This window comes from Marmota marmota, unplaced genomic scaffold (genome assembly GCF_001458135.2).
Source record: "Marmota marmota marmota unplaced genomic scaffold, marMar, whole genome shotgun sequence".
Classification (NCBI taxonomy): Eukaryota; Metazoa; Chordata; class Mammalia; order Rodentia; family Sciuridae; genus Marmota; species Marmota marmota.
Window position 1 is genome coordinate 1,627,728 of NW_026000221.1, and position 20,190 is coordinate 1,647,917.

The window sequence follows — 20,190 nt, forward strand, 5'->3', positions numbered from 1 at the left end:
GGGGACATGCATGTGTAAGTAGGAGGCAAACTGAGGACTCTGGTTAAAGCACCTGAATCCATCTGGGGCTGGTTCAGGGCTGAGGGTAGGGGTCACCTTCAGCCACCAGTACTTGCTGTGAACTGAATGTTTGTGTCTCCCCAAACATTCATATGTTGAAACAATAACCTCCAGGGCAGTGGTATTTGGAGATGTTGGAGATGAGGGCTTGGGAGGTAACTACGCTGTGAGTAGGAATCCCTTATGATGGCATTAGCACCCCTGTAAAAAGAGACAGCAGAGAACGTGCTTCCTCTTCTCTGTTCTTTCACTTGAGGACATAACAAAAAGACGGCCATCTGCAAACCAGGAAAGGGGACTTCATCAGACACCAGATATGCCAGCATCTTGACTATCCTAACCTCCAGCATTGTGAGAAATGAGTGTTTGTTGTTTAAGTCACACAGCCCATGGTATTTTTCTTACAGAAACCTGAGCTGAGACAGTCCTACAACCAAGACCACTCTGGTTTGGGATATTTCTTTTATAGAGACAAGGCAATATTCCCTGCTCCATTTCATTTCTATGCAAATGAAAAATGTATGCACATGGCCTTCAACATAGATGTACCTGATCTGTTCTCTTACCCAGGTAGGTGAGATGCACATACCTGGTTACATATGTCACTGGCTATATATGGGCCTATATACAGGTATGCCTGTCCCATGTGCCTGTCCAAGGAACAGTGAGTGCCTATGACTGAACACCCAGGTGCCATTTATGAGGGAAAGCCCAAGTGTTTATAATATGTACACCTGTGTGGTCTGTGTGTGCATGACCATGAACACAAGATATCTACTGTCTGCACAACTGGGCCCATGCATGAGATGACAGCCTGTAGGTGTCTGGGATGAGGGGTGGTAAATTTGCATGTGCACATAGTGGGGCAGAGATACTGTGCATGCACACTGCTGGCACACAGTAGGTATGATACACGGGTGTGCTGAGCAAAGTACACACGTGGATATGCAGGACCCAGGGCACATGTAAGCATGTCCACAGGAACCCCTCCCAGGTACACAGGTGCCAAATGTGTGACCATGCACTCTGTGTGCTCACACAGAATCTTGGAGCTCCCAGGGCTGAGCCAGACCAGGTGGGGCTCCTCCTTGGGTTCCGGACTGGGAGGCCTCTGCTGTGTATTGGTGCCTGCGAAGGGTGCTGCCAAGAGTGTGTTGGCGACGTGTGTGTGTGTGCATGAACGTGTGTGTGTGTGTGTGTGTGTGTGTGTGTGTAGGAAGAGGCGTTCGCTCTCTTAGACCTTGCTTCTCTCTGTGGTTTGGTTTCTATAGAGACACTTCCTGTGGCAGAAAAAAGAGGTAGTGAGCTGGTGTTTCAGGATGTGAGGGCCCGGAGGAACAGAGCCGGGCTCTCTCTGACGCCTGCCTGCCACTGTGCAAGCTCTGGCCGGTGCTGCCCACAGTCCCCATGGTGGGCGGCCCCCGCAGCAGGGACCTGTGATCAGCAGCGGCATGCCAGGGAAGCCCAAGCACCTGGGCGTCCCCAACGGGCGCATGGTGAGTGCTGGCTATGGGCCAGGGGCACAAGGAGGGGGTGGGCACACCCAGGGTGGAGCCCAGGAGGCACACCCAACAGGGCCAAGTAAGAGCCCATGGGCTACCAGCAGGTGGGCGAAGCTGGGACAAACAGTTGCAGGCAGTGGACCTGGTGCCCTTGCTCCGGGACCCTTCTAGATGGCCCTGCTAGGAGACTGGTGTAACCCTGAGGGTGAGACCAGGGCAGGGTGGGCAAAGGCTTCTGGTCCAGCACGCAGGTCAGCATGCTGCTCCCTTACCTGCTACTGGTGCTGGCCCCACCTGGAGCAGCTTGAACCCCAGGCTAGCAGGGAGACCTGATATGCCCCTGGCCACTGCCCATCTCTACCGTGGCCCCCCACTTCTCACTCAGTCCCTGCCCTCCCCTCCTCACTCCATGCCCAGGTACCCAAGGTCAGGTTAGAGGCAGCCCCTACTGGATCACTGCTGTCTAACTTCCCCTGCTCTGAAAGCTTTCTTCCCAAACTAATTTTCTTTGGGCAGCTTCGGATGGGTCTGCAAGGTCAGGCCAGGATGGAAAGCTTCTGCCTGTCCTGTTCTGGGGCTTTCAGGAAGGGTGGAGGTAGCTGAGGATTAGGATACCTCTGGCTGCAGCTGCCCCATCCGTTATACCCTCTATCAAGCTGCTCACCCCATCAGAATTGCCTTCAAAGGTTCTGGCTCTTTTCATTCATTCAGCAGAGGGGGCAGGCTGCTTTGAACCTCCTTTTCTCCCCTGATTCTGGCTCACTTAAAAGAGTCCTACCCCCAACAACTCCAGGAAGGCCAGATAGTGTGCAGCACCCCCAAACTGGACCCTAGTTTAGTACCACAGGACAAATTCAGTAGATCTGGAATGACCTGGGTTTCAGTTTTAGCTCTGTTGCCCCTTACTGGCAGAGGTCCTCTCTGACCCTCAGTTTCCTTATCTGTAAAATGAGGAGCCTGAAATGTATCACAGTCTTGTTGATATGACTAAGTAGAATGATGAACATGAGGTCCTTGATCCATTGCAAGAGCAGGGCAAATGTCAGTCCAATGCTCCCTATATTTTTTGCCCCTCTTCAAGGCTCTCCTGCCTCATCAAGAAGCTGAACCACCTCCCAAACTCCACCCCTGCCTCCAGTTTCTAAGATCTGTCTCCATCTCTCCTTCCGGCATCCCTTTTTTGTTTATCTCCAGGCTAGCTGGGTGGGAGACAGAAAAATCCTCCAAAGCTAGCTCAACTGCACTTCACTATCTTTACCACCACCCAAACTTTGTGAGAGTTCAAGGACCATGGGGCCTTGCACTTCCAGCCCAGGGGCATGATGCTTTGCTCAACCTTCCCCCAATGTCCAGGCTACAAAACCACAGAGCAGCAGTCCCAGGCCCAGCTCAGAAGGGCAGCTAGATTGATGTTTTGGAACAGTACCCAGAACTGCTGGGCAGCACGTGGGGCCCAAGGATAGACCCAGCCTCTGTCCCTCCAGTGCCATGCATGGCTGCTCTACCCAAAAGTCATTCAGAATAGGGAGGTGTCCCCAAGCTCTGTCCCCAGTCCAGTCAATGTCCTGGCTCTTTGCAGAGGCTGTTGCCCACAGGGTACCTTCACCCTTCCTGAACTCCCTCTGTCAGCTCTTGGAATCCCCAGGGTCACAGATTGGCTGCTGGCTGGCCACTGGGCAGCTTTTTGAGGCTGTGCTTGCCTGGGGGAGGGAGGGGTGGACAGGCCTGGGCAACTGGGCAGGGATGGGGATGGAGAGGCACTTGTTGGCCAGGCGTCTGGTTTCCTCCAGAAGTTACCTCCCAAGGGAAGCTCAGAGGAATGAATAATGTGCCCAGGTCAACTGTCGAGTAGAAGGGTCAGATCTGGACCCGTCCCCTCAGCATTGCCTGGCTCTGATCCTCCCCTCTGCCTGCCGCCACCCCCATCCTTCGTCATCCCCTGCTGATGCAGCTTCAGTTCTCAGCCTCGTCTTTCTGTCACTCAGCTTGTCAGGGAGTTGCAATGAAACTGTCACTTAGAGATGGCTCTCAGCCCCCTCCCAGGAATATCTCCATGCACCCCAGCTGCCACTTCAGTTGGGAACTCTTGCTCACTCAACCTTCCTTGGGGTCTGCTGTGCGCTGCCCCTTCTGCGAGGCACTTAAGACTGGAGCCAAGGGCCCTTGTTCTGCCCCAAACATCTCTCAGTCTGGCAAGGCACCAAGACATGGGTAAATCAATACTGAAATAAAATTCAGCTTTGAGTTCGAGCTGCAGGTCAGGGGTAGGGAAAGGCTGAGGGGGACCTGGCAGGAAGAACTGAACTTCTCCACTAACTTCATGCCATAGAGAAGACGGTCCCCAAAGCCAGATGGAGAAATGGCATAGAGAGAAGCCTGCATGCGGGCAAACAGAGTAGGCGTAGATGGACATGGACCAAGGGGAGGCTTCAGGTGAAGCCTGGCGAGGGGCAGTAATCACATTCTGTCACATCAGGGGGACCTGGTTAGTGTTCCCCTCCTGCCAAGGAGATTTACCTCATAAATCCCATGCATCTCTTTCTGTGTTCCTGGTGTCCAGCCTAAGGACAAGTGCTCCAGTGCAGGATGGCCGTACAGAGGGGCCAATGCTGGGGGTCAGCTACACAGGGCTGGCTTAGGACGAAGGGACCAGGCAACCAGGGTTGTGTGTAGACATCCCTGGAAAGACTCTCAGAGCATCCATTTTCTCAAGGTTGAAATGAGACCATGGTAGAGGTGTCTAGGACAGAAGATGTCAGTAAATCACCCTCCCTTTTAGATCTGACCCCTTCACAGGTCACACACAGTTCGAGAGGAACCACTGGGCCCTTTACCCCTCCTGAGCCTCCCAGCACCCCTGTTCACAGAGGGAAGCAGTGTAGGAAAGAACTCAGGTTCCAGAGGTAGACAACTTGGGATCTAATATCAGCTCTGCCTCTTCCCACCTCTGATTTCTTTGGTCCTCAGTTTCCTCATCTTTAAAATGGGGGCAACAATACCTGCTGCAGAGATGAATTTACACATTCTTACATGAATGGAGTGAGAACACAGGTGTGAACTGCCAAAGGGTGCCTGTCACACAGTTGGAGCTCAGGAAATTTGGAACCTCATCCTCACTTTAGTATCCCTCAGGTGCCATCCGGTCCCTGAGGCCTGCTTCCTAAGATCAAAGCATGGCAAACTGCAGCCCAACTGTGGTCAAGGGTGTCACTGGTCACCACACCCTTCCTCACCCTGTCTTCCCCTTTTCTTCCATTCACTCACCACTTCTCCTCCAGCAGGCAAAGGCCAGTGAGCGGTGAGGGAGTCCAGCCCTGCTCAACAAGACTTCCCCAGGCCTGCTAGCCTGTGCAGGTCAAAGCACTGGCCTGGAGGAATCTGCACCCCACTTTGCCACGGGATGCAGCTTTACCAAAACACACCTGTTGATTTCACATCCAGGGCCTCATTTCACCTTCACAGCAGCCTGGGGAAGTTGGGAATGACAAGCCCCCTGCTACCCAGGAGGAAACTGAGGGTTAGGCAAGAGAAGTTACTTGCCCCGCCATGGCAAAGCTGGAATTGAACTCTGTCCCTACTCCATCCCAGCTCTAGATTTCTGTCCCTATACCTGCTCAGTCCCAACTGTGCTGTCAACAACTAGTGAGGCAAAAGGGGCTCCAGATGAAGAACTTCAGGGGGCAGAGGCGGATGCTGGGGCTTCCAGTGACTGGCATGAAGTGGGATGAAGGAAATGCCTGGGCCACAGCCCTAAGGGCTGCTTGGGACTCTGTCAAAGAGGGTGCCTTTGGAGAGGAGGGTTCAGATGGGTTCCCTCTCCTTAACCAGGCCCACCCCCCAGGAGCTACCAGATGCACAGGGAAGAGAGACCCCCACCTGGGGACAGGGGCCCAAGGCCAGGCCAGAAGGTCAGTTCTGAGGAACTGGTATTTAATGATGACTGAGGTCAATGGGCACCGATCTGGGAACATTTGGGGGCGTGTTGAGAAGCAGCTACTCAGACAGAGAAAACAGCAAAGTAGGAAGCAGGAGTGGGTAGGGGTGTGGAGAAAATAGAAAAGTTTGATCAAGTGTAGGGTGGAGGTGAGGAGGAGGGAAACAGGGAGGCTGGAGGGTTCTTGGTCAGGCCCAGGTAGGGTTTTAACTGTACCTTGGCACCTGTTGCAAAACTTAGGTGGGTCAGGGTGGGCCGGGTCCCAGAATGGGACCATGGGGAGGGGCGGGGACTGGAGAGCTCCACTTAAGGGCACAGTCTATTGAATTTAATGTAGAAATGAAACCTCTGAGAGCCGAACCCAAGGGAGCGTGGGCTGCTCTGGACTCGCACCTTTTGCCCCTTTTGCCGAGTCTGCGATTCCTGGCCCTCGCAAAGGAGAGGCTGAGAAGCTGGGGAGCAGGATAGAGGCTGGGGGTGTCGAGAAGCGCAAGACCAGGCAGCCCCGGTGGAGTGGGAGGGTGATGACTCCAGGAGGACTGGGGGAGGGCGGCCTCCCCGGGGAGGAAGAGGGAAGGCAGGTGCGGGATGTTGAAGCGGCCAGAAAGACAAAAAGCAGGCTGGAAAGGGACCTCGCAGTGGGGTGGGCAAGCGCTTCCACGTGTCCCTGCTGTCACCTGCCTTCCGTCCCCAGGAGTTAGAGCTTTCTCCTCTAACTGTAGGTAGCACTGACATTCTTTGGGGGAGATGACTCTGATGATGCGGGTCACCTGGGGGAGTGGAGAGGCAGGGTACGCGAGGGCGGGGCTGGGGAGGGTTGCAGGGCGTGGTGTGCCCAGGAGCGCGACCCACGCTCTGTGCAAACTTTGTCTCCTGCTCAGCAACTTCTTCTTTTCTTTCTTTCTTTCTTTCTTTCTTTCTTTCTTTCTTTCTTTCTTTCTTTCTTTCTTTCTTTCTTTCTTTCTTTCTTTTTAATCTTTACAATTTCATTTTTGTATGCACATTTGCTTAAAATCAGTGGATTTCTAGGTGAAGTTCAGGAACTGAAGGGCCTTTATCTAGAATCAAGGTATGCTGCAAACATAGTCTGAAGTAAAATGGGAAATAACATCTTTCTGAAGACAAGCTTAGAAGTTTTAATCCAGTAAATTAAGGTGTTTCCTTTCTCTGGTAGCAAGGCTGATTGATACCTGGCTGCTGGGCCACCATTTACAGGTATAGCCAAGAAAACAGGGTACAGACCTCCTAAAAAACAAACCAACAAGCCCACCCCGAGTCACGGTAGAGGTTTCACAATTCAAATCACAAAACCTTTGAAAGATGCATTCCCTGCCAAAACTGGGAGCACTGCCATTGGTAAACCAGCCGCTATTCCGGCCTGTGTTCCATGTAAGTCGCGTCAAAAAAGTCTGTCTTGCTATTAGCCACAGGCAGCAGCATTAAGTCCAACATATGGAGATCCATGTTCAGGTAGATTCCTTTCTGCTTCTGGTAGTTGTTCAATTTTGCTGGCTATGATATCAAAACTTGAATTTCCCTTGGGAGTATCATGTGGTTTATGGTTTTCCATCTTAACCCAGTTGCTCTCCTCCAACAGCAGGTGCTTTTCCAGTTCTTCCTCTAACTCGCTGGGGCTTAAGCTACAACCTTTACTCTATTCCTCCCAGTGCAGCCATCTTTGGTTGACACCAGCAACTTCTTACTCCAAGCGCCAGATGGGAGAGGGGGCTCAGGGAGGAGTTCAAAGTCGTAAAACTAGAAAAGGGCAGCATCAGGCATCAACAATAATTGTAATGTTCTTTGAATATTTATTACCTTCCAGATAATCTGTTGAGCTCTTTATGTCTATTTAACTTATTAAATGGAAACAACCCTTTAAAGTCACCCCATTTTTAGAGAGGAAGAAAATAAGGCACAGAGAGGTTTATTATTATTATTATTATTATTATTATTATTATTATTTTAATATTTATTTTTCAGTTTTTGGTGGACACAACATCTTTATTTTATTTTATGTGGAGCTGAGGATCGAACCCAGTGCCCCGCGCATGCCAGGCGAGCGCACCACCGCTTGAGCCACATCCCCAGCCCAATTTATTATTTTTTAACAAGATTACAGAGCATACATTTGAATTCAGGCTGACTGGGGCAATGCCTACCTTCCATTGCTTTCAAAGTAATGTAGATGTATCACACTGGCCCAAAAGCCTCTGAGTGCTATGAGTTCCTTCTAGGGAAGATGGTGGCAGCTCAGTGCCAGTCAGAGTTGCTGTGCTGGGAAGAAACTCGGAACACCTGGCACATCACAGTCTTAAGAGAAGACAGAAAGTTGGGTTTGTACATAAAATCTCTCAATTTTTAAGTGTGAGAAAATCCTTTAAACTTAGAAAGAAAGTTCTGGGAACAGTATAATAATAAGATTTGGCTTACAGATGGCTACTCGGTGACCTGGGTGTTACTGTGGTGGAAGCCAGGAATAAAGGAAACAGGGCAGGGGAGACTTCCTGGGGGAAATGTCCCCAGGCCTGTTTCCAATGGGAATGGAAAGAAGAAATAGGTGATGGAAGCTCTTGTGACAGGTCCTAATAAAAATGTAGGAGGTGAGAGGGAGGGAGGAATTAGGGATGACTCAGGCGATGGGAAGAAAGACAGGGAATGTAGGAAAGCTAATTCAGTACTTTGTTTTGGTGGAAGCAGGGGGGCTTCCATTTGGGATTGGCTGAGTTTGAATGGCTCACTTGGTAGAAATGTTAGCAGGAAGTTAGCTACATATGGTTGGAGCTGGAGATCTGGGAGAAGGGTGGGGTGGCCAAAGAGCCAGGACAGAGCTAGAGAAGGGTAGAGGCCACCCTATATGGATAGGAGATCATGAGGAATCCAGGGAGCTGATAGGAAGGTAGGAAAGGAACCTAAAGAAACTCAACAGTGGGGCTGCGATTGTGGCTAAGCAGTAGAGCGCTCGCCTAGCACGGGCGGGACCCGGGTTCGATCCTCAGCACCGCATAAAAATAAAAGGCATTGTGTTGTGTCCATCTACACCTAAAAATAAATAAATAAATATTTTTTTAAAAAGAAACTTAACAGTTTTGAGAGGAAGATTTTTCTGTTTCACTAATGATTAGGATTCCCAGAGATGTCAGTTCATGTGTGTTGTGGGGGATGGTGGAGTTGGCCTGTGCAGCAGTGCTAGCCATAGTGTGACCTAGTGGCATTAGTATTATCCGGGAGCTAATTAGAAATGGAGAGCCTCAGGCCCCCACCCTGGATCTACTGAACTTCTGACAGTGAGTCCCTCCTGGACATTCTATGCTAAAATTTAAGATCCAATGTTCTAATCTATAAAAATAGCACCCCATGCCTTGCCCAAGGTGGGATGGGACCTGTGGTAGGCCCTGCACCTCAAGAGGAAACAGTTGTAATAACAGATCATTGACAGAGAGACCTCTCCTTCCTCCAAGACAACAGCAAGTATTGATAAAGCCTTTACCATGTGCTTGCCACTAGTGGTTCTATATGCCATAAATATATTAAACTGATTCAGATGCTCACAACAGCCCCAGGAAGGAAGTTACTATTCTTAGCATCATCCCTTATTTACAGATAGAGGCCAACAAGTGAATTGATTCACCCAAAGTCACACAGCTAGTAAGTGGCAGAGACAGGATTAAAGTTGCTATGCCCACTTGGGCTCATCCATCAAGGGCTGGGAGAAGAGAGAAACAGGGGCCACCAAAAGTTAACTGGCATAAGTCCCAGCATACAGTGTTTGGCGCATGATGGAAAATAAACCTGGGCTGACTGAGCAAAACCCTGACCAAGCAGTGACTGGCTGGAGACACCCAGCACGGCTCTCCAGGTAGTGGAAAACGCAGTTCTAGCTCCCAGGAGGTCGGAACTGTCCCTTGGAATTCCTCATTGGGCTCTGCTCTGATTTTCTACCTTGGGTCTCTTCTAGGTTCTGGCTGTCTCAGATGGAGGTAAGTGACAGACTGTGGAGACCTGGCTAGGGGGCAGAGGGGAGGGAGGTGGAAGTGAGTGGGGATACTCTGCCACTTGAGATTTTTCCAAGAAGGTATCTCTTGAGTAGATGCCTACCTGGAGGTGGGGTGGGGCCTGGGACCAGGGAAGGAAGCCTGCCTTACCCCAACTTGTCCATACCCCTGCAGAGCTGAGCAGCACAGCGGGGTCCCAGGGACAGGGTGAGGGCAGAGGCAGCTCCCTCAGCATCCACAGCCTCCCCAGTGGCCCCAGCAGCCCCTTCCCCACTGAGGAACAGCCTGTGGCCAGCTGGGCCCTATCCTTCGAGCGGCTGCTGCAAGACCCACTGGGCCTGGCTTACTTCACAGTAAGTTCTGGGATGGGGTGAGATGGGAAGGGCAGATGGCAGATGCTTCTGCAGGAGGAGGGGCAGGAATCGTGGGAGAGGGCATGGATGGAACTTCAGGTTGATTAGAGTGCGGCTCCTCTCTCTCCTCTCCACCATCTAGCCTTTCTTTGGCACCCTCCCTCTCTCCCAGCTGGGAATTCTTCTTCCTTCTATCTGTTTTCATCTCTGCTTCTTATTTTCTCTGTGTGCCTCCGGATCTGCAGCCATCTGTCTGTCTGGCCCTCTCTGTCTGGCTGGTCTCTTGGCCCTGTGTCTGTCCTACTCACTTTGAACACATCTCCCAGTCTGTGCCTGACTGCCTCCCCCTTTCTCCTCCTCCCAGGAGTTCCTGAAGAAGGAGTTCAGCGCGGAGAACGTGACTTTCTGGAAGGCCTGCGAGCGCTTCCAGCAGATCCCAGCCAGCGACACCCAGCAGGTGGGCTGGGGGAAAAGGGAGCTGGGTCAGAGGGGTGGGGCCCGGATCTGGGCCATGTCCCGGATCTGGGCCATGTCCCCTGAACTTCTTCCCCTGTCCTCCTCCCCCAGCTAGCCCAGGAAGCCCGCAACATCTACCAGGAGTTTCTATCCAGCCAGGCATTGAGTCCCGTGAATATCGACCGGCAGGCCTGGCTCGGCGAGGAGGTGCTGGCCCAACCCCGGCCGGATATGTTTCGGGCACAGCAGCTTCAGGTGAGCGGTGTCAAGGGGCGCGGCCTGCGCTGAGAGGGCGTGGCCTTGGAAGGAGACAAATGGGGAGGGGCGAGGTCAGATGCAGGGGAGGAGCCTAAGCCGCGGTGTGGAGGGGTCAAACTCGGATGCGGAGCCAGAGCCAAAAGCAGGGGTCTGCGAGAGGTACCGAAGGACAGGCTGAGGGCGGAGCCTACCTGAGTTGGGGGGTGGGGGGGCAGACCCTGGAGGTGGACATCTGGAACTGAGAAGCTGGGAAGAGTTAATGGGTGTACCTGTCTGAGTGCCCAGAAGCTTGGATGTGCATACCTCTGTTCCTCGGTTGGGGGCGGAGCCTGCCTGAGAGCGGAACCTGGGACCAGGAGGGGCGTGGAGACCCACCTACCCAGCCCCCTGCCTACTTTCGGCACGTTTGTCTGGTAGATCTTCAACTTGATGAAGTTCGACAGCTACGCCCGCTTTGTCAAATCTCCGCTGTACCGCGAGTGCCTCCTGGCCGAGGCGGAGGGGCGCCCCCTGCGGGAACCTGGCTCCTCGCACCCCGGCAGCCCTGACACCACGAGGAAGGTGAGGATGAGGGGCGGTGGGAGGCTGGGTTCCCAGCGGACTCTCTTCAAGAGGGAACACCGCTGAGTGCAGGTCTGCGCGTGTGCGCCCGTGAATTGGATGCGCTCTGGGGCCTTCCCTGTACCCGCAGAAGCCGAAATTGAAACCTGGGAAGTCGCTGCCTTTGGGCGTGGAGGAGCTGGGGCACCTGCCACTAGCTGAGGGTCCTGGTGGCCGCCCGCTCCGCAAGTCTTTCCGTAAAGGTGAGAGCAGGAGCGGGCCCTAGAGAAGGGGTGGGGGAGTTTGGGCAAGTTTTGGGAATGTCCTCTTCCTCCTTCTTGGCCCACTAACAATCAGTAAGTCAGAAACAAAGAAACAAAACAACAATTTGAAAAAAGAAAGAAAGAAAAGAAAAGAAAAAAGAAGAGAGATACAGGTCCCTGAGACCACCTCATTCCCCGGATGGTTTGTTCCCCTACTAATCCCCAGAAGTTAGGAAGACCTTCATAGTAGCAATACTTCCAGCGACCCACACTACATTGGGCCCCTGCAAGATAGCTCCAAACAAGGTCCTCAAGTGGGGAAGCGGCTTCAGCAGAGGAATGGATGAAGGGAAGGGGCTATTCCAGCTTATTGCTCCAATTCCCCTAGAGCTATCTGGAGGGGTCGCAAACTCAGCCTTACGCCGAGAGTCTCAGGGCTCCCTCAATTCCTCTGCCAGTCTGGACCTCGGCTTCCTTGCCTTCGTCAGCAGCAAATCTGAGGTAAGTTGACTGCCGGGGGAAGTGGGGTGCGGTACAGATTAGAACCATTATGCAGAGGTCCTTTATGTGATTCCTGTCGTTCCCAGTTAATGTTCCCACTTCCATTCCTGACTTGCCCTGCATAGCTAACCCCTCCTACTCCTTCATTTCTCCCTGTCCTCACGGGAGAGGTCTTCATGGTCCCCATTCTTGTCATGGGTGCATATCCTCAGCTGGCAGATGTGTGTGCATGTGTGGGTGCCCAGGTGAACACAGCATATATTGTGTTAATGGGTGTACCTGTCTTTGAGTGCCCACAAGCTTGGGTGTGCATACCTCTGTTCCTTTAGGAGGATGCCTCTTAGCTGCCTCCAGGTGTGTCCTGGCTTGTGTGTATGCCCCGGTGAGCTTACCTGTCTCTGTGTCTGCATAACTTGCATGTGTACAAACAACTTTCCCCAACTCCTGCCCACAATCAGAGCCACCGGAAGAGCCTTGGGAGCACCGAGGGAGACAGTGAAAGCCGGCCAGGGAAGTACTGCTGTGTGTACCTGCCTGATGGCACAGCATCCTTGGCCTTGGCCCGACCTGGCCTCACTATCCGCGACATGCTGGCAGGCATCTGTGAGAAACGAGGCCTCTCTCTACCTGACATCAAGGTCTACCTGGTGGGCAACGAGCAGGTGCGAACCTGATCTGGCCTGACCCCAACTCAATTCCCAATTCACTAAACCAAACCCTAATTCTAACCCCATTCCTTATCACCACCCCCTTTCTAACTCCATCCTGTACCATAACCCTACCTATCCCATGCCAACTCCAAATTGACCCCAGTACCAATATTTCACTTAAACTTGAACATCCACCCATGTTCCACAAAAAGCCTATCTCCCTCCATGCCATCCTGGTTCCAGCTCTATCCATCAACCTACTGTGATGGGTCAGGGAGGTAAAGCCCGGAGAAATCACTGCTAGATCTGAGATCCCCTGGCTTGACTCCCACCATTCAGACTGTCATTCACACAGGCCCACCTCTGAAATTGCCAGTTGGGGAGAAGCCTCACCTCCTCTGCCACTCGGGGCATCCAATTGCACCTAACCTCTGAACAACTTTCCTTCTTTTTTGAATATTGATTTTTTAGTTATGGTTGGACACAATACCTTTATTTTACTTATTCATTTTTATGTGGTGCTGAGGATCAAACCCAGGGCCTCACACGTGCTAGGCACGCACTCTACCGCTGAGCCACAACCCCAGCCCTGAACAACTTTCCTTTAAGTGCAAACTAGCATTAAGCTTTAAAGAGGAGCCTCGGGAAAAATTTGCTTTAAACAAAACCACCCAGGTTTGGCTTGGTAGTACATTCCTGTAATCCCAGCAGTTCCGGAAGCTAAGGCAGGAGGATCTCAAGTTCAAAGCCAGCCTCAGCAAAAGTAAGGCCCTAAGCAACTCAATGAGACCCTGTCTCTAAATAAATTACAATAAAGCGCTTCGGATGTGGTTCAGTGGTCAAATGCCAGGGGGTCCAACCCCTGCCTGGAACCAAAAACAAAACAAAAAAAGTTTACTGTGGCATATGTCAATAATGAAACAGGAGGCTATGTAGGGTCTCAATTCAGACATTGGCCACGAAGTTTGGAGAAATCGCTTTTGGTTCTAACAATTGTAAAACTCATGCAGGGAGGGCTTTCCATCCAGTGAGGGAGGAGAAGGAACAATGCTGCATTCCAGGGGACAATCAAGATTTCATTTACCTAGTAGCCAAGTCCCAAAGCCCTGGTAAGGTAGAGGAGCTGAGGGACCCAAACCCAGGTTCTGCCCTCCAGGCTCACAGGCGGGAGGTGAGCCAGGTCAGAGATGACTAGGAGGAATCAAACCTCCAGAGGGAGTCTCTTGGGGGCAAGTAGGTATTTCTGGCCAGGGTCTGGGAGGCTTCATGGGAGAGGCAGCAATTGATGAGGATAGGGAAGAGTTTGCCTGACAGCTGTGAGGGACGACCTTCCAGGCAGATGAAAGAGCTTAAGTAAAGGTCTGGAGGTCGGTACTTGCAGGACAAGTTCAGGGACCTGGAGTGCAGGGCTCTGAGGGCAACAGTAGGAGGCACTCTGCCCACTCTCTCAGGCCACCAGAGCAGCTGCCAGTAGCCCAGATGGGTTTTCATGCTGGCTAAATATAACTCTACCACCCACACTCCACCTGTCCCTGCCACACAGCACAGGCCTACTGTCTGGGAGAGGCTGTCCCCCTCCCTCCCACACTCCCCACCCCTGGGCTGGCATAGGCAGTGAGGCCTCTGGGTGTGGTAATCACTAGAGTTACTATTTATGTACCTACTGTGTGCTGGGCACTGTGCCAGATGCTTTACATCTTTGGTCTCATAGCAGTTTTGGGAGATAGGGGGTTTTTGTTTGTTTGTTTGTGAGGAGGCAAGAACCATCCTTAGTATTTTTGTTTTGTGATACTAGGGATTAAACCCAGGGCCCCACACATGCTAGGCTACCACTCTACTACTGAGCTTTATCCCCAGCCCAAGAAGTACCCTTAGTAAGGAGGGAATGGAGACAAGCAAACAAGTGTTTAAAAGGGGACAAAGCTGACCAAAGGTGTGTGGTGACGGATGAAAGGTATCCTGCTGTTCTGGTTGACTTTTTCATGACAAGGGGGCAGCTGTCCAAGGGGCAGATCCTGTCCTGCCCTAGCAAGGGCAGACTAGTGATCCAGGACCTGTCTGCCTCTTACCAAAGCATCTCGGTTATTATTTAATGTCCACAGCATCCCTGTTTCCCATAACCTTTCTGAGCATCCTCCAGAATACTTGCCACTCTTCTCCTTGGCCTTGACCTTATCAGGCTCCAGCTCCAGCCTGTCCAAGTTACTCCATCTGCCTCCGTATAGTTCTGTTATCTATGGGCCCTTCTCTCTTATCGTTCGGGAGCCACAGTGAGGTCAGAGGAGGAAATAAAGATGGTTCCCCAAGACCCCCGGGGATGGCTCAGGGTTGGGGGAGGGACCCTTAGAACCTGCCTGGCATCTGCAGAAGGCCCTCGTCCTGGATCAGGATTGCACTGTGCTGGCGGACCAGGAAGTGCGGCTGGAGAACAGGATCACTTTCGAGTGAGTGTCCAGCCCCCAGGCCAGGTCTCTGGTCCTAACATCCTTTCAAGCCTGGTTCTGGTCTATTGGTCTCCCTGTCTTCTCTTGGGCTCCGCCCCTTGTGATAGAAGCCACGCCCCTGTCTAAAGCCCCACCCCAAGCCAGTTTTGCCCTGACCATTCAAAGAGGCCAGTTGTGGGAGGGCTGTGGGAGAGAGGGGTTGGCTGCCCGGCCCTCTGCAGCCAAGGGTCCTGTGCAGGCTTGAGCTGGCATCACTAGAGCGTGTGGTGCGAATCTCGGCCAAGCCCACCAAGCGGCTGGAGGAGGCGCTGCACCCCATCCTGGCTAAGCACGGCCTAAGCCTAGAACAGGTGGAACTGCACCGGGTGAGCAGTGGGGCCTGTGACCCGGGCGGGGGCAGTACTGTGGGGAGCGAGTTTCCTGTCCCTGGAGCTGCTGACCTCTCCCCACAGGCAGGAGAGAAGCAGCCGCTGGATCTGGGGAAGCTAGTGAGCTCAGTGGCGGCCCAGAGACTGGTTTTGGATGCTCCTCCAGGTAAGGGGACCAAGGCTCTGGAGCTTGATCAACTGGTATGACTCCCGCCTAGAAGGAAGAGGGTCTAGTAGAGATGCAAACTCCAACAGTGGCTCTCATTGTCACAGGTGGAAAGATCCGTGAAACCCGAAACACATCCCCCTGCCACAGCCAGGTGAGCAAACACCCAGGGTGCCATCTTCCATCTGCTACTTTTTGTCTCTAAGTTGTGGCTCTGACCTCACATTTTTGTAGGGATGTCCTCCTAGAGCCCAGGAAAAGGCTTCTCATCCCTCTCCAACGTCCCCCAGTTCACTGGCAGAGGCACCTAGTAGTTCCACTGGGAAACGGCAAACTTGTGATATTGAAGGTACTTTGGGGGGATGGTGGAAACTGGAGACCAGAGGGACTAGAGAAGTAGGGCTAGGGACTATTGAGGGTGGCATCAGAGAAGACTGAGCTAAGACAGGGGACTGAGTACCACTGAGGTTGAAGCAGGAGGGCTGGGGGCCTGGGAGTTGGGACCAGTAGGGCCATTGATGCTGGTTAGGGAGACTGTGGCCACAGTGAGACAGCAGGACTGAGGTGGGTTCACATAAGCAGCTCTGTGAAAGAGGGCCTGCTGACTGTGGCTGCTCCCAGGCCTGGTGGAGCTGCTGAACCGGGTGCAGAGCAGCGGGGCCCATGACCAGAGGGGCCTTCTTCGAAAAGAGGACCTAGTGCTTCCAGAATTTCTGCAGCTGCCTGTTCAAGGGCCCAGCTCCCAGAAGGCCCCACCACAAATTGAATCATCTGTCCAGCCCAAGGAGGGGCCCTCAGACTCTACTGTCCACCCAGCCCTCTGACACCTGTGTAAGAGTCCAGGCTGGCTGCATGGCGCCTGGCGGGCCAAGCATGTTATGAGTCCGCTTTGCATGCCCTGTCTGTGCCATGGGTGTCCCTGGCCTCTTCCTGCTATGGGCAGGCCCAAGCAAGAAGAGCCAGGAGTGGGTAGAAAGGAGACTCAGAGGAGCCATACCCACAGCTGCCTTTACCTGGTCTCTCACAGGCTCATTCAACCATCTTTTGCAGCCAGGTCACTGGGGGGAAGGTGGGTATGGCCCCTTGGTGTGGTTGTGCCCAACACAGAGGGACGGCGTTGGCAGTGCCAGCCTCCCCAGCCTGTGCCAAGTTTCAGCAGCAGTGGGAAAAAGGAGGGGCTGGCCCCTTCTTAAGGAGTTGGTATAAGTGAGGCCTGCGGGTGCAGGTGTGCAGCCCCTTCCTCCACCTGCATAGACTCTACTGTACATATGGATTTTGCAGTTGGCTTGGGGCAGCTGGGTTTGTCCTGGATGTATGATATTGTTATAATAATAATAATTATTATTATTCTATCATAAGGTGTGTTCCTTGTGTGCCAGTCTGCCTTATGCACACACACCCCACCACCACCCCCAACAAACCACAATGCCTCTGTTACCAAGGTCAGTGCCAGGAAGTTCTTGGGGACTCAGGATGTACCTCCTGACTTCCTGTTTTCAGCATCTCTCTTCCTGACTGCAAATAATATGGGGGTGGGGGTGCATGTGTGTGTGAGAGAGAGAGAAATAAAAGAGAGATCCCTTCCTCCACAGCTGTGATTCGACCATCATCCAGCTGTTCCATGGTCTCTGTGGATCTGAATATGTCATTCTGGTTGCTGTTCTCTGCTTCAATTTGGGACACAGTGTATCGTTACGCACACACCTGGGGCTCCCTTAAGTGCACCAAAGGCCTATCTTGGGGTCATTGGCTATGGGGAGGCAGAATCTCACCTTTGCCTGCTTTGGCTGGGTGGTCTTCTCTGTTTCCCTCCTGGAAATAGGGAGTACCTCCCGGAGAGGGGGCCCCCAGCTTTCAGGGAGAGAATTGAGACTTGGTCCCAGATGAGAGAGGTAAGTGCTTCCACAGGGGAAGCAAGGAGACTTGAGGGAGCCTCTCCTGAGGGGTGAGGGGAATCCTTCCTGACTCAGACAGGTCAGGCTGCATTTACTGTCTCTGCCAGGGACTTCCTCTATATTCTCCCTTCTCATCTAACTGGTTCCTCTTCATCCTTAAAAATTATGGGACAGATCATGGGCTTTGCTGGACCACCCTGATTTCCTCTGGGGACTTCAGTCCTCTGCCCTCTCAGCCCATTTTATCTAGCTGGTTTAACTAGGTCCCCAGACTGCTGGGAGGGGCTGATGATCAGGCCTAGCCAGTCAGACACTCCATTTCCCTGGCCAATCAGAGTTTGTTGAGGGGTGGTTCCTTAACCACTGTTCCAGTCAGAATTCCAACCTGGGTCATTTTCTACCCTCCCCTGGGGATTTGTAGGAAGGACCTACAGGAAGAGATTCTGCATGCAAATGAAGCCAACACTGGAGAGCAGGAGAAAAGATGGAAGGAGAGTCCTGACAAAGTTCACAACAACGTTCACTATGCCTGAAATCAATCAACCACCCCTAGACTTTCTCCTTAGAAACCAAGTGTGTGTGTGTGTGTGTGTGTGTGTGTGTACTGAAGATTGAACCCAGGGGTGCTTAACCACTGAGCTATATCCCCAGCTCTTTTTTATATTTTATTTTGAGACAGGGTCTTACTAAGTTGCTTAGGCCCTTGCTCAGTTGCTGAGGCTGGCTTTGAACTCTCGATCCTCCCGCCTCAGCCTCCTGAGCCACTGGGTCTACAGGTGTACGCCATTGCAACAGCTGTGAATTAGGTTTCTAAGACCTGCAACCACAAAAACGCTACTTCATTGACATTCCTGGCAATCTCATTCTCAGCAAAGTGTGCAGGGACAACATGGCATGTGGGATTCTGGCAGGGGATTGTATAGCACTAGGGTCACTATGTGAGGACAGGGATGGGAGTAAGGAGACAAAGTCCTATCCATTCCCCAACCAGCCACAGACCTTCTGCCAAACTTCCTGGGATGTGGATCTTTTCCTGCGTGGAAGGAGACACCCTTCTTTGTGCCCAAGTATAGCTAGATGGGGGTACCAGGTAATTGATAGGCTATCTCTCCAAAGTTGGCAGACCTTGCAGGTCAAGCCCACCCTTCACCCAATCCTAAACCTCTGCAGATGCAACCATGGTGCCTGTTACTCTTTAGGGACCAATGGGATTGCCCCATGGGAAAGCGGTCATGGGTCAGGTAGAAGATTCCCCCATAGAAGTTAACTTCTCTGGGGGTGTGATAGTGCACACCTATAATCTTAGCAACTTGGGAGGCTAAGGCAGAAGGATCCCAAGTTCAAAGCCAGCCTCAGCAACTAAGGGAGGCCTTGAGCAACTTACTGAGACCCTGTCTTTTTTTTTTTTTAGTTGGATACAATATCATCTTTATTTTATTTATTTTTATGTGGTGCTGAAGATCGAACCCAGGGCCTTGCATGTGCTAGGCGAGTGCTCTACTGCTGAGCCACAACCCCAGCGAGATCCTGTCTTAAAATAAAACACAAAAAGGGCTGAGGAGATGGTTCAGTGGTTAAGCACCCCTGGGTTCAATCCCTGGCACCACCCCCCAAAAGTTAGCCCCTGCAGGAGAGGAGCGCACAGTTACTGAGGTCCCCAAGTTAGATATATTCCATCATTTTTGTCTTCACAACAAACAATGCAGGAGGGGAAGTGACTAGCCCAGGATGCTGCAAAGAATTGTCACTGGTGCTTCACTAGCACTCAGGCTGCCTGATGCAGGGACACTTGCCAGGGAGGGCTTGGGCCATGTAGAAACCCTTGGTGAGGAGCCAGGGCCCTTTGTGGGGAGGTACATTGGTACAGCTACTCTGGGCAGTGATTTGGGAGTTTCTGCTAAGAATTTAAAACAGCATGTGACCCCTAGCAATGTCACTAGTGAATCACTCTGGGCATGAGCAGGCCAGATCCTGCAGGGTTACCTGTGACCCAAAATTTGGCAAACAACCAAATGTTGGTGAGTTGTAGGGATAATAAAACACACTGTGGCATATTCATGCTCTACAATACCACACAACAGGTAAAGAATTAGGTACAGTACGTCCTAATGTGGAAAACTCTCTAAGACATTTTATTGTTCCATGAAATAAAGCAGAACAACGCATATGGCAAGATACCTGTCTTAATCTATCTTCTATTCCTATAAGTTAATACCACAGACTGGGTAATTTATAAAGAATAGAGGTATATTGGGTTGGGAGTATGACTCAGTGGTAGAACATGTGCATATGCTGATTTCAGTTCTCCACACCAGAAAATTAATTGATTAAAACAAATTAAAATAGAGGTATATTTAGCTCACTGTTCTAGAAGCCAGGAATTCTAGAAGCATGGTGCTGGCATCTGATGAGGGTCTTCTTGCTGAATCATAACATGGTGAAGTACATCACATGGTGAGACAGGGCAAGCTAGCCTAAGAGCTGGCTTTCATAACAAAACCATTCCCCAAATAACACAGTAATCCATTAATCCATGAGTGGATTAATCCACTAATGAAGGCAGGTCCTTTATGACCCAATCATCTTCCAAGGGTCCCACTTCTCAGCACTGCTGCACTGGAGTCCAAGCTCCCAACACATGAGCTTCTAGGGGATACACTTAAACCATAGTAATGCCTTTACATAAACCACAGACAAGAACCAACCTACAAGTGCACAGAAAGGAGAGTGAATGTTCTAGATGTATATACACCAAACTAACAAGGAGACAGAGAGGAGACTAGGATTGGTCAAAGGAGACTTTCACTT

The 20,190-nt window shown here is 51.8% G+C and overlaps 1 protein-coding gene and 1 pseudogene across 1 annotated transcript; one reads left to right on the forward strand and one right to left on the reverse strand.

The window, feature by feature from the left end:
• Positions 1-1,343: 1,343 nt before the first annotated feature.
• On the forward strand, positions 1,344-16,839 carry Rgs14 (regulator of G protein signaling 14). Its single transcript, XM_015488533.2, has 15 exons — positions 1,344-1,556; positions 9,452-9,473; positions 9,663-9,841; positions 10,206-10,298; positions 10,409-10,552; positions 10,973-11,116; positions 11,247-11,358; positions 11,747-11,859; positions 12,318-12,521; positions 14,877-14,953; positions 15,192-15,318; positions 15,406-15,487; positions 15,595-15,641; positions 15,722-15,836; positions 16,109-16,839. Exons 1-15 carry the CDS (start codon positions 1,512-1,514, stop codon positions 16,309-16,311), a joined length of 1,707 nt encoding a protein of 568 aa, XP_015344019.1. The 5' UTR covers positions 1,344-1,511; the 3' UTR covers positions 16,312-16,839.
• LOC107144722 lies at positions 6,500-7,245 on the reverse strand (annotated as a pseudogene).
• Positions 16,840-20,190: the final 3,351 nt, after the last annotated feature.

Coding starts and splice junctions, on each gene's coding strand:
- Rgs14 (XM_015488533.2), top strand. CDS start 1,512: ATGCCAGGGAAGCCCAAGCACCTGGGCGTCCCCAACGGGCGCATG. Junction 9,474..9,662: donor TCTGGCTGTCTCAGATGGAG/GTAAGTGACAGA, acceptor ATACCCCTGCAG/AGCTGAGCAGCACAGCGGGG. Junction 9,842..10,205: donor TGGGCCTGGCTTACTTCACA/GTAAGTTCTGGG, acceptor TCCTCCTCCCAG/GAGTTCCTGAAGAAGGAGTT.